The sequence below is a fragment of the Aythya fuligula genome, chromosome 3 (genome assembly GCF_009819795.1).
Source record: "Aythya fuligula isolate bAytFul2 chromosome 3, bAytFul2.pri, whole genome shotgun sequence".
In the NCBI taxonomy this organism is placed as follows: Eukaryota; Metazoa; Chordata; class Aves; order Anseriformes; family Anatidae; genus Aythya; species Aythya fuligula.
This window is the reverse complement of record NC_045561.1, coordinates 94,535,526-94,550,006: the sequence shown is the minus strand read 5'-3', so window position 1 is coordinate 94,550,006 and position 14,481 is coordinate 94,535,526. Positions and strand designations below refer to the sequence as shown.

Below are 14,481 nucleotides of genomic sequence, written 5' to 3'. Positions count from 1 at the left end.
ACTAAACTTCCTATAATCCACTTTATCAGAGAATTTAAATGTAGATGCCGTAAATGCTCTTTAACCTGTAATTAATACTGAGAGAAGAACATGATAACCTGTGTCCTTAATGCATTATTCATGAATAAACTTTGCAGTTCTGCCTTGCTGGGACATTCACAAGCAACCATGGTGCTTTTAAAACGAAGACATTTTAATCAGGAAAACAAGTACGCCTTGAACTTGTCGGTGCAAGAATGAATTGCTGCAGGCTTCCTGTGAAAATAAGTAATTTACTACTCTGAATTTCTGTTAAATTATACACTGGATGGTGCAGATCAGAGTACACTTTTCCTCCATTTAGTGAGCAGCTGTGACTGCTTGGTTGTTGAATATGTGCATGGCAGAGGTTTTTTCCTTTAATGTAGTGTTGGAGAAAAGTTTGCCTTTCAGCTGCTAAGGAAAGAATTATATGTCAATAGAGAGAGATGGAAGGGAATTTGTGTTAAGGGTCACTTGGTTATTTACAGTTTCTCTCCACATAGTGTTTAAACAAAAGAATCCAAATGATTAATGTTCAGTCTGTCTGGAGCCATCCCTGTTCCCATTAAGAAACCTAAGACGTGTAGGAAGGCGGAACCAGAGTCCGCTTCTCTACTTAGCATAGCAAGCCCTTCAGTTGCTTTACTGCCTCATTTCACTTGGTTCCTTTTCTTTTTTTTTGTTAATAATGGAAAGTAAATTAGAGGTGGAATGCAAGCAGAAAAATAGGACTGCCTCTTGACCTCTCACATTCACAGTAGGATTGGTTCAGTGATCAGGTATGCCTGATCTCATGTTGGGACAGTGGACTGCATGGTACGATTTTTCACCTTTCTTACAATTTGTGCCTGCCTTCACCAGCCCCTGTTTCTCCCCTGCTGCTCACAGGTGTTCCACCTTGCTTCCCAAATGCAGCGTGGCAGCAGCAGCAGTTCAGCTTTTAGACATGCACAAAACTGACGATAGACTGAAACTCATTTGTTCCTGTATTGTCTTAGTGGAGACCTTCAACTACTAAATTTTGCTATTTTGTTCTTTCATTTTACTTTTCATCTCATCATGTAATTATATACCCAAATAGTTCGTTATTGGGCCTTTCATTGTTAAAACTCACTTGAAACTGTGTGATTTAGTTCAAAATGGCAGAAAATCTGGCTGATGGTTGACAAATTGCAGTCTTGTGTCTGGTTGTGAGAGCAGAGACTGTCACACACTTCAAAGGACACTTTTGTGTTAATGTTTTAATGTAAGCCATAACAAGGATAAATGCATTTCTCGGTGTAACAATATATCCAGCAGGCATTTGATATACTCAGTCTGCTTGTTTTATAGAGAAAGTTAACTCTTCTGAACAGCAAAGTATTCCATTTGAAATGTAACTTGTGTGCCTGGTTATCATGCCTGATGAGAAGGAAATCTGCAGTGTGAGATGGAGGTACAGCCCAGTACAGCCAGTGTTTAGCTGGTTATGTGTGTCTTGTGTTTGTAATTCATTCAGAAACAGAATAAATCTTTGTCCTGAGAAGCAGTGCCAACCAAACAGCAGAAACCTGAAGAGGACAGATACAGTAATACAACCATTATAAGGCTTGATGTTAATGGTATAAAGCTTATTTTGTCATATGGTTGCTACTTTGCAAATCCCTGACAATTAATAAATCCTGGATGTCCTTGCTTGCTTTTGTAGAATGGTTTGTGTTGGAAGGGACCTTAAAGACCATCTAGTTCCCCGCCCTTGCCATGGGTGGGGATGCCACTCACTAGACTTTCCTCACACTGACTTCTGTATTTTGTTCAAATTATACCAGATATGATTTCTCACATCATGTCTTTCTCAGTTATTGATCAGAGTGTTAATGTTCCTCACTGGGTTCACCAAAAGCATATCATTTAGCAGCGGTCTAAATCGATTCAGATGTGAATCCATCTAGTTGTCTGGATGTGATAATGAAAATAAGAAAACTAAGAAAATGCATTGTTTAATATGATTTTGAATATTATAAATAAAAATATTACATTATTTTCCCTTTTCACTCTCCTGAGAACAGCACAGTAAAAGCAAAATATCTTTAGTCAATAAATACCACTTCTTGATGCCCCATGCTGTTCTGTAGAGTGGCCGCTACTCTCTCTGGGGACACCCTCTGAAGCTCTGTCCTTGGTCAGGTTTCCCTTTGGTGTCTCTTCCCCCTGTGTGCTTACAATATTTGGGCTGACTTTGTTCTGTTTTCCAGGGATTCGTATGTAGTTTCATGCCCCTTCCCCTGCTCCAGCCATACCAGCTCCTTTTCTGATGTTGTTCTGTCTCAGGGTCTTCCTCAGCTGTTTCCTGCCCTCTGTAAGCACTGCTGCTGTGCCATTGCTATTTCTTTTTGACTAGCAGAACTTGACGACACTGGAAAAATGAACAGAGTTGCAATATCCATGAAAACAGTTGTCATATGTTCAGTTAATTTGTAGAATAAGAGGCAGGTCCACTGACTACACTGGAGACTCCTCAGGTAACCTCTGCATCTTTTCTGCCTTTCTGGTTCAAACCAAAATCATTAAAATTCTACTTAACTGAACCCTCATCCACTCCTTGTAACTTTTGAATTGATCAGAGACAGTGTCTTGATACCTATTATGCAGAAACAGATACAAAAATTGTAATATAACTCTGAACAGAGGGACCTATTCTGCCAGAGTTAAAATTGGTTTATCAGTGAACTAGGGACTGTGGCAATGTAAAATTTTGTATGTCATTTTCAACACAAGCACGGTATTTTACATTCACTGCAAGAAAGCGTGTAGCTTTTATGTAGCTGATGGCCCTAAATGGAAAATTCTGTAACCAAAAATTGCCTTAACTGCAGGTAGTGTTTTTAGGCAATTAAAATGCTCCTACAATTCAGCAGCTCTTTATCCAAGTTCAGGAGAGCTTATTTAGTTATTAAAATCTTAGAGTTTTGTAGTTCTTATAGTCTCTGGAAACAGTGCTTAAGGATTTAGCTTCTGCTGCCCATGTCAGAAGAAGGGAAAAGCCAGTCATGCACACAGCTTTCGTAGGCTGGATTGCACTAGCAGAATATCTTTGTCTTGCGCAGTACTGTCCATGAGAAGAAGTAGGGCGTCTATTTACATTCCTGAATTTTACTCAGGTATAGTAGTCCTAATGAGTTGCATATCGGTTGCATATGCTGAATTTAAAGCATAGGCCACTTCTTTGTCTTGTGGGTGTGCTTTTAATTCAGAGATGTTCAGATTCTGATCAACAAACTTGTTCAGCTGCTTGTGTTTTAAATGTTTACAAGAGTAATTAAAATATAATTTCTACCCCTTCTTTGTATTACACAGCTAGGGCTGGGGTAAGTGGCTTCTACACTCTCTTGTGTAATCAGCTTTCAGTGGCTGAGTCTCTGCTTTGAAGGCTGTTAATGCTGCTGCATGCTTTTAAGTGCTGATCTCCATACCAAGAAAGGTATTTCTCTCCTGTGTGCTTCACTTTATTTTCTCGTTCAGCTATTACGTGTTATAGCCACTATACTGCACTTAGGAGCTAAGCATTCATGCTTTAGTGAGGGAGGAACAGTTCTCGTCTTGGAGTTCCATTTTAAGGATCCAAATTAAATGGTTTGAATATAAGCACATTTATGAAAAGAAAAAAATGTGTCTTGATTTGAATATTATGCCCTTTCCAGCTAATTCTGAAAAATTCTGCTTTATCATTTAAACATTTTCAATGTGAAATGTAGATGTGGCTAGGGGAAAGTGCAAATTGTGACTGGGGCCGAGGATTCCCGTACTTGTGCTCCTGTGCTTGTGCTACTGTCGTGTTAGGGAAAAAGTGCAAGCACCTTACCTCTTAAATCCATTTTCTTTTGTTCTTTTTCCACAAAATCTGTACGCATCTTGGCTTTCTGTTAATCCTTTAATTCTTGGACTTCACCTGCCTCTGCAATCTGCCAGTTTTCCTCCTCTGCAAACATGCTGTTGCAAGTATAACCTTTCCTCTACCTCTGTTCAGAGTCTTGTGGCTCTTCTCTTTATGCCACTCTACTAATGCTGGTTTAGCCATTCTTTTCTTTTTTTTTTTTTTTTCTTCTCACCTGGCAGATTCGAGGTTATGTACTCAATTTCCCCCTTTCTTGATCACATGCTGGCCTCTCCTATTGGTTAATTTTCATAGATTTCTTTCCTTCTCCACATTTTAGTGCATCTTTCAACCTTTCTCACTGCAATAATTCTGGAGAGTTCACTTGCTAGGTCTTGTCTTTCTGCATTCAACCTTTTCTGAAGCTGTTCCGCAATCATCATGTGCAAATACCAGCACACTGATGTTTTGTGGGCCAAAAGCACAACATGTTTCTGTCTTCTGAGCTTTTATTTTACTTCACGTCTTTTCATGATGTACACTCCTACTTGTCAGGGTCTTAATGTACTCACTGGTAATCTTTCTTGTGCTGTTTTGTAAATCCATTATCTCATTTCTTTCAAATGTTTCTCAAGACTCATTTGTGCAAAGATAACAAAGGCTTGACAGTAGGCATGATTTTACTACAAATGTGTCAGTTTATGTACAGATCTATGCTAGTTAGCATTTGTGGCAGTAGCTTTTTCTTCTGCAAATGAACCCTCAGTACAAAATTTTCACAAGTAAGTAATGTTTTACATCAACTTTGTAAGTAGGAGATTACACAAGGAAAAGCAAATGGAAAATTTCTCAAATTAGAATTCCTCTGTTTGGGTACCTAATTTTACACTAGATATGCAAAAACTTAGGTAAAATATAGCTGTATAATTATTTGGGAACCCGTAAATGCAATTGTTGCTGAACAGTCAAGCTAACTAATTTACTTGGGAAATTTAACCTTGCAGACACATAAAGGAATGTGACTTTCAAGATGAAATTTTGCGACACTATCAGTTTAAGTTCATAATATAGGTAATGTCTCATACAGTGAGATGCATAAAGGCACATATCTAATATATCATAATTTCAATTAATAATATTTCTAATTAGGAGTATAATTAAATGTATAAGGAAAGATATAGATGGAAGGTCTGTATTGAACCTTGCTCTTGTTGATGCATGCTATCTCCCTTCTGCAGTCACCTGGACACCTATGGTGTACATTCAAAGAAAATTATCTTGAAATCCAAACAGAGAGCCAAGTTGTAAGAGCTAAGAAATTTTTAGCTCAGATATTCTAATTTTTCTTTGGATCCTTATAGATAACTGTATCTTAGCTGGTTCACTAACAGGTGGTGTGAATTAAATACAATATCTTATCAAGTAATTATAATTTATATAAAAGGAATCAACTTGCATTCATTAAAAGATCTTGTTTGTTTTGTTTTGTTTTACTTTTTCATCCCACAGATGTATTTAGTGATTTTTCCAGAGGGGACTCGTTACAATCCAGAAATACCAAAAGTCATTGCAGATAGTCAATCATTTGCTGAAAAAGAAGGTAAGCAAAGAGTTTTTGAATTTGTTCTATTGTTATGTTGTTAACATATGTTATATAAATTGTTGTATAATATGAAGATGTTCTCACCTTAACTGGACTGTTAAGCCTGCCTGCTTGATACTAAAGGTTTAGACTAGAATAAGTCAGTGTTTTTCCTACTACAGAGTAAGATGAGAAAAGCTTGTATACAGACATTTCATGCATTTTACATTGTACAGGAGCATTAATTCTCAAGGAAGTTCTCTTTAGTTTCTATCTTTATGTATTCACAGACACTTCTTTTCCTACTTTTCAGGAACATAGGAACCACCTACACTGGATCAGGGCGCTACTGATCTATCTAGACTGATTGTAACTCCAATTGTAGTTGTTACTTGACGTAAAGGCTATTTTGAATCAGGAATGTTATGCTTTAAAAGAAAGTCTTCCCAACTCTTCCTTTTTAATTACTACTAATGCCACCATTTCTTCTGGGATATGTTCCTGTTTCATCTTCCAGTCTCACCCCTCCTTGGTTGAACTTTATCCTGTAGTTGCGTTGATGAATGTCGGCATCATCTCCATAACTGCAGATGGAATTTCTTCTTTGGAATGGCTTGCAGAGGCTCCCAAGCTTTTTCATTTTTCCCACATCATATGCACAATACATAGAAACTTTTAACTCCAACAGTTCAGTCAACATATTTCCTGGTTTTGTTTTTTCCTGTTGACCAAAAGTGAAATAATTCATTCTGAAGGTAAACAGAGAGTAACAAATAGGTCTGGTAAATTCATTTCTGTGACACGCTGAAATGAATTCAGAAGTCTGTGAATCAGCCTGTTGATATCATCAAGCTATTAAGTATTGTTAGTTCTTGTCCAAAAGGATATATGCTTTTCTTCTCCTCCTTGGGAAGAATGGAATTTGTTTGCGTGTATGTGCAAGAGAACTTAAGTCATAATGTATTTATTCATCGCTTCAGTTTCCTGTCGGAAATGAAAGTCAAATGTTTCATTGAGGTTGGCAGTTCTTTGAGAGTTCAGAGGGGGGTGTTTGGTATGAGGTCCTCTCTCCTCCTCTTTCAGGGAAGAGAAAGGGATCTTACTGTTGTTATTATTTTAGTAAACCTCTTAATTATATTTCCGCAGTCCAAAAGACAGTACAAAAAATGCTTTGTGCTTTCAGAGCACCTGTTTGTTTCTTCTAGTGCTTTTCTCCAAATATGGCCTGCTTTTGTCTTGTAAGGGTTACTCCTTTTAAAAATGCTCACAACAAGTATTTATTAAACAGGAAACTTCCTCTGTTCCAGTGTAGAATCATCTTGATCTGCTTTTCCTCATTGCTGAATTCTTTCATTGTTATTGTTCACAAAAATTTGGTCTCTCCTCAACTTTTTTACGGAGAGGGTGGGAACTGTCCCTGCACGTTAATGGGAAGATTGACGCTCACTTGAATTAGGGCATCCCTTGCACAAGAGAAGCAGGGATGGCCAGCCTGCCTGACGCTAAAAGCCACATACCAAAATATTCTTATGGCTAAAAAAAAAAAAAACAGCCACAAGGCACAGACCACGTACGTTGGGGAGCTCCAAGGACAGGAAACTCCAAGTGGCCGCTGGCAGGAAATGACAACTACTCCCCAGAGACCTGCCATGAGTGGTGCTGGCCCCAGCTTGTGGCTTTTGCTTGGCAGCTCCAGTGCCACCACTGTTTGGCTGCTGGCTGCAAACTGGGGCTCAGCATAGGAGCTGTGACTGAAAGCATCAGCAGACACATCATATTTGGTACAGTTTTCTGAAAGGTATCAGCGCCCAGAAGCTCTTCCAGTCAGAGGAATGAGGATGTACTAGAATTACAGCTTAAAATTTGTACTTTAGTCATTACAGAGAAACAAAAAGTCTGATGATTTTGTCTTTGATATACAGCATGGTGCTTTAGTATTGGCTTTACAGACGCACAGAGGATTTTTTTATTTTTTTATTTTTTTGTTATTTTATAAAATGCATCATGAAATGTGAGTAGGCTTTAGCAATTTTTTCCTACATTTTTGCACGTTTTATGTGTTCAGGAAATAGTGCAAGTGTAATATTGCAAAAGTGGTTTGATTCCTAAGAATTAAACTTTCATCTGATGTATTTTCTCTGACAGATAAGATCAGAGACATTGTACCCAAAGATAACAAAGCTATTCCTAGAGCGAGCACAAGCGTAACGCATGTTTATCATGCTGTTTGAAATCTGAAATACTGTTTTTGACATCTGTGTATATGTTTTAGTAGTTTTGCAGAGAGGAAGTATGAAAATATTGTGTAGATTTTGTGTTTATTTTTACTCTCCATGGGCTGGATACTATTCCCGAGAAGTTTCATCGGTTTAAGCAGAATTATTGAGCTGAATTTAATTACCTGACGTTAATGTGACCAGTTGATGAATTGCAATATCTTGGTATTCTTTTTTAGAAAATGTCAGTCATGGATACAGTCACTGCCTCTTACGAGTGGTCAGAGGACTAGTTCAGTAAAATAAAAACCAACCAGCCAAACAAACAAACAAACAAAAAAAAATGCTTAGGTCGCCATCCAAAAGCTTATTTTCATATTGCTGGTTGCAGCTATTATATCTTTCGTCATTAATATGAATATTTAAATAAATCTTATCTGTCTATGAATAGGATGAAAGGATATCAAACAGCAAAAGAATATAAAGGTGATTGAGGCCCCCCTTGAAAGAGAGGTAACTTTTTAAAAATACTGATTATACTTCATGTTACAGTTTATTCTTGTCTTAAGACCTGGGTTCTACACAAAATATTGACTCCTTGCAAAAGCAAATGGATTTCTTCTTTCTGAAACGCCAGCAAATCAAACACACGCAGTCTGGGTATGAAGAAATTGAGACAATGCTATAAAACATGGAGAAACTTCTAGGGAAGCCTATACTTGCTTACTATCTTTAGAAAGAAATAAAGGTACTGTACAATTAAAAAAATTAAATCCATTAACTAGTCTTGCAGATTTCTCATTAACTACCGTGCCAAGTTCTAGTTGAATGTACTGCCAGTTTTTTGATTTTTTTTAAAACCAAGGAATGCTGAAAATGTCTATAAAGATGATGAAATTAGGGCATTTATGTTCCTGGTTTTCACAATAGAGACTGACATGTGCAAACATGCGATAATCGTTTTCAGTGAGATGCAGAAAGTTGCTTACTGCCAGGGGTACTGATTATGTGGTAATAAATGGAGACTGTTGTCATCTGAGGGTAATGCTAGTACCCCTCAGAAACTGAAGATTATTTATTCTACAAGTTTTATGACTGGCTGAAAATTCTAATCCAATTAGATTTTGACCCAGAATAGAACAGGCAGCATTTTAAACTGAAAATATATTTCATTTTACTGGGGAAGGAAAATGTGCTCCTTGAATTTTGGAAATAAAAATTGCCTCTTAAAACTATTTTTTTGGGGATTAATGCAGGAGCTGCTCATAAAACAAATCATATGGAGTTGAGAAATTTATTCCAGCATTTAATTCTGTTGTCCAAATTCTAATATTTGCTGGGGTTTCACAGCCGCAGCAAACCACATAAGCAGTGTTGCCAGAATCTGATGAAAACATCTGTCAGGTTTTCACATTTCTTTCAAGTAAATGAAACCCTGCACGTCCAAGCCAATGGAGTCAGTGCCATGGGGGTGGATTTGAACATGATTCTTGTCCTCTCATGATGGGAAATAGGTGACCATGTGAGATGATTCCTTGAGTGATTACTGCTAGGATGTTTTCTGTTTTCCTGTTTTTCTACATGGTTGGTTACTCACATTTCCAATGGGATATCTCCTAAGATTCTCATAATCAAAGGAAATGTTTCTCACTGTAATGTACTGAATAACTAAAAATGTGGAAGCATGTTTTACTTCTTGTCTCCTGAGCCTTCCAGCTTCCATTATTTAATCATACTTAGTAATCTTAGAGTTTGCTTTAGTTTTTCCACTGTAATTAGTTAGCTAACATGATCGATTGTCATCTTCAAAATCTGTTGGGATCATTCAGTTGACATATAATGGTGACCCTTTATAGTAGAGACTATATCTAGAAACTATATCTGGTCAGCTGTTATGGGAATCTTAAAGGTGTGTTGGTTCTTCCACACTAGCCAGTGGGCTTGAGTTTTAAAGTCTGGGAAATTTAAGTTTGTAGGTGGCACTCTTATATTCATAGGGATTTAAGTTTAATCTTGTTGTAATGTTAGAAGTGTTATTTATTCGTTATTTCAAACCATAAATCTTTCAAGGCATATTACTGGTTCTGGACTACAGAACAAAATTTCTACACAACCCATAAAATTCATGATTTTTTTTCTCCTGTACCAGTTTCTGGTATAAAATTCATTTCATTTGCATGTTCCCACAATATGTATGTCTAGATTGCTAATAATTTTCTAGGAGTTAGACCTTTGTAATGTTTGTTCCAAACAATGGCAAATTTCTTAGGCTTTGTAGAATATGAACTTTATCCAAATGTTAAGGAAATGGTATTTTAAGGATTTGAAAATAAATAAGAATAATCCAAAGCCCTCCTACTCCTAATGTTTCTAACTTCTGAAAAGTCAAAGAGAACATGATAGGAAGTTTGGAGAGTCAAGTTTAACTTGACTTGCTGTTGCTGAAGGAAGACAAAACAATCTTCCCGAGTGGAAGGCATTTATGAAATTTCGTATTAATGTTTGATTTCTAACAAAGGTCATTTAATCAAGCAAATATTTCAGGTATTCATTTATCGTCTCCCTGGGTTTTAGGCATAAAAGTGGCAAATGTAAACATTTTTTAATGCTAAGTTTATCTTGCCTAGTATCATGCTCTCTACTAAGATGTTTGTGCGTGCAGGATGTGCTTATCTCAAAATTGCTTTTACAGGTCATGTGAAAAAGAGGTATTTCAACGGAGCTAATCGAAAATGTTTCCCTTCTAGATCTTGGCATTGGTTTTAAATTGTATTTTAAAGCAATCTGAAGTATTTAATATCCAGAATGTTATGTGAAACTTTCTTTAGAAAATATCTTTTGTTAATATTTTTTCCACACGCTTTGATGTAAGCAGGCTTGGCGTAAAAGTGAAATGTGGAAAGGAGAGTAACATCTTTTAAAAAGTCTGTGTGGGGGTGGACCGTGAGTAGCATTTGAGAGCCATAACCTTGGGGTGAAGAAGGGATTTCTGTTATGAAAAGTTGCACTTGGAAAGTTAAGTATAGGAAAGAAAGAAGCTATCTTATATGCTTAAAACCTTCTTTCTGGATACATCCATTATGGAAGAAGGTGTCCTGAAGCGTGGTGTCTCCTGTGTTGTGCTGTGGGATGGATGTGCACAGCTATCCTGGGGATGTGTGGCCAAGTACAATGTTGTCTACTGGGGGGGTAGCAGATCATTCCTGAGAATATTGGGAACTTGAACCTTGCTACTGTGCACCTAACTTTTCAGTGGGGGGGGGGAGTGAGAAGATATTTTGTTTTGTAAGTGTTTTTTATGCGAGCACATTTCTTCTACAGCTTTCTTGGCAGAGTTCCTTAAAATCTATTCCATGAGAGAGGGCTTATAGGAAGCTAGAGATACTGGCAGCTTGGGAGAGGAAGCTCCCGCATGAGCATTGAGCACTCCACCATATGTAATTTTATGTGTCTCTCCGGACCCTGGTTTCAGTAACTAAGCCACTGAGGTCACTCCAGTAGGCTGGTAGGAACATAGTGTTAGGTGAGTGTGTAGGACACCCCAAATAAGTGCAAAGCTTTCAGTCTAATACTACCTCTGAGTACATACATGAATGCACAAAAGGAAAAAAGGAAAGAAAGACTGAGATGGTCTTTCTGATGGTCAAACCCACTGTTTGTCACCCTGCTTTCAGTTTTTGTTTTACCATCAAGTAACATAGTTTCACAGGGGGAAAAAGAGACCTCTTAAATTAATCTGACATCCACTTTTAGAGAGAATATAACTTTTGTTGATTAAATGTGGCAGTGCTCATGTAATACATAGGGTATTTATAATTTAGGGCTGGTTGTTGTTTTTTTTTTTTTTCTTGATTGTTTTCATTTCAGATGAGGTATGTGCATATGTCAGGGGTGAAAAAGATGACTAATGGTGGAGTCTGAAAATGTAGGTGGCCTGCCTGCACTGACCAGTTCTATAAGCTTTTGGCTTGGGTGAAGGGAAAAGCAAGAGGGATCTTCTCCGTAGAATTGTACTCAGCTATTACATGTAACTTTACCCTGAGACGTTAGATAATGTTAGATAATGGTGCTTTTTTTTTTTTTTTTTTTTTTTTTTTTTCTGTCATTGTTCTTTTCTGTTTGCATGAAGGATTCAATTCTAGAGATGTTAATGATTTGTATCTTTATACTTCCCAAATTAAAACCTTACTTTCTTTCGTTTGGAAAGTCTGCAACAAAACTGAAGTAATTTTGCATCTTGTTATAGGCTAGTTAATGGTTGCCGGTTGAAGTACCATTGCTCATGCTATTTCTTTGGATTTTCATATTATTTTAATGATTTCACCCTTGATATAGTTCTCTTGCAAATCTGCATCAAGTTATTACATTTTGGGATATTTTATGTCTGTTAGTCATTTAAAAATCAGCTAGCATAGAAGAGCAAAGCTATAGCATTTTAAGGTAGAGTATTACTTTATTAGACATTTAGTTTGTTTTCTTTGGCATTTAAAATAAAATCTCATGACCTCAAATACTTTGACAGAGAGTTCTAACTTAGTATTGCACAACATTAAAAACAGTTTAAGCACAGTGTGTTTTGTGAATTGGATGCAGGCCGCTTGCCAAGGTAACTATACTGTAACTACTTGGGCTTAAATTCTGTTATGTTGATTTTAGCAAAGATCATCAAGTAATTGCAAGAATGTGTGGTTAATGCTTTTATAAAACAGATTCTTTCAAAGGATGTGTTGAACTCCTGTTATTGCTGCATGTTTGTCATACACTGGAGCTGTACTAAATAATGGATTATGGACTTTATTGGTTTTAGATAGATACATACTTATTTTGAACCTAAACCTTCAAGGGTTCCCTTGTAGCATATGGCATAAGAGGGGCTTGCTTTACAGTTGTACTTCACATATTCTCACTGACCATCTTCACCACAAAAACTGTCCATGAATTAATTCAAAAAACTCAGCACTGGATAGCCTTCAACATATGTTTTAATTTGTCTAGAGGATTTACATCCCACTGAAGCCTGATTTCTCCTTTCTTTCCCCACAATACTAGTATGGGTAGGGGGAAGATGAGTTGGGTAAGAAAGAAATGACAGCATTTTTGATAAAATGAATGTGTTGTGGGATTTGGATCAGTAAGAGTTGTGTTGGGTAGAATGACCATTGCTAGCACAACACTAGAATATTCAGTGCTTCATTTACTGAGTAAACATTTGGAAACATAACATAATTCGCTGTTTGATGTGACAGTTCACAAGCTAAAAAAACACTACCACCATGTTATGCTTCAAAATATTTACACAATCCGCACAACATTTTGCATAGATAGTTATCCCCGTTGCTGGTAAAGCTTAGAACGGTGACTTCAGAAAGAGCGCTAGCAAAAAAAAAAAAACTTTTATCTCTCTGTTTGAACAAAGAGGTTCTTAGCAAATATTCAGTATAAATCTGTATGAAAAGTATGAAAACTTCAGTATAAATCATTATCTTGATTTAAGAAGATAATAAAATATTTGTACTGAATTTTTCAACTGTAACAATCATAGAGCTGTTTAGAAACCAGCATTATTTTACACTGTTCAGTAGATACTTACATAATTTTAGATCAGAGTACACTGTATCCAACAAGGAAGGAAGAGAAGTTCAGTACAAAATCAGGACAAATTATATTATCTTTTATATTGATTTTCCAAGTCGCAGTATGTCTAAAGCAATACCACAGAATTTTGGTTTAGAAAAATATTCAGTATATCAGGAACCAATAGCACCAATGGGTGGATCTTTAAAAACATACCGAAGTGTAAAACTACGAATGATAAGGCTAGAAAGCATCAATCACAATCATATTCTGATACTTCACTTTGAGAAAAGTATGTATCTTATAGCAAAATAATGATATTTTCTTTGTATAAGATGGTTTTTTTTTAGAAACACTTTGAAATAAAAGTGGAAGAGCTGTGTTGAGATCACAGAAAGGTTTGGGGTTTTTTGTTTTCATTTTGAAATTAGTTGTATGTTAAAACTTTGGAAAATGAATAAAGTTTATACTTTCAAACCCTGTGTGCTTGTGTATTCTAAAGTGGTCTTTCAGTGGAAGCGATCAGCTGAAGCAAACATTGAAATGAAATACTGCTGTGAGGGCCTGCAGATTGCTGTTAAACTTGACAGTTTTATGTCCGTGGCCTGGATGGTTAAGGTCAACACTGGATTTCTGTGACTATGGTTTTGTTAATAGCTAAGTCAGTCTAATAGCTTGTTGGCAGGGAAACAGAGAAGGTTTCTTCCATGCTGTTGACTCTCTGCTATGTTTTCCCTCTGCCCTGTTTAGTTTTCTGCTGGGATGGTGAGTTGAGTTGGCTGGTGGGAGGGTGGTACCAGAGCAATACGAGTTTAGTAGCTGGCACAAGCATGCACAGAAAAGTAGTAGAGTCAAATAGCTGCAAGGATAAAGTGGGATTTCCCATTTTGATCAGCATCAATTGGCTAAAACTGTCTTGAGTCTACCTGCTTTCTGTCATCCTTCCTCGAAGTGAGAACTGTTACAATGTGCCATTAGAAAGAGGAAAGTGAAAGATGGGAAAAAGAATCTAAAGTAGAAAATAACAAATGTATTGAAATACCTGATAGTGTGGTAGCTTTGGAGAAATGTTACATTTTGTTTAAGCATGTGTATTTTAACACTGCTTTTTTATTACTGTGGGACAGTATTAGGATTCATTGTATTGATGAAATTGGTTGGTCCATTGGAAGTGAAATGCTGGATGAACATTAGGCATATTAAAGATATCTGCGCTTATGCCTCATATACCAAAC

General features: G+C 36.8%; 1 protein-coding gene across 1 annotated transcript in view; it reads left to right on the top strand.

The window, feature by feature from the left end:
- Positions 1-14,481, top strand: part of AGPAT5 (1-acylglycerol-3-phosphate O-acyltransferase 5) — a 60,815-nt gene that overhangs the window by 27,310 nt on the left and 19,024 nt on the right. Inside the window, exon 5 of the mRNA XM_032184125.1 lies at positions 5,384-5,474. Within this exon, the coding sequence (XP_032040016.1) occupies positions 5,384-5,474 (91 nt within the window). The remainder of the gene's footprint in view (positions 1-5,383; positions 5,475-14,481) is intronic.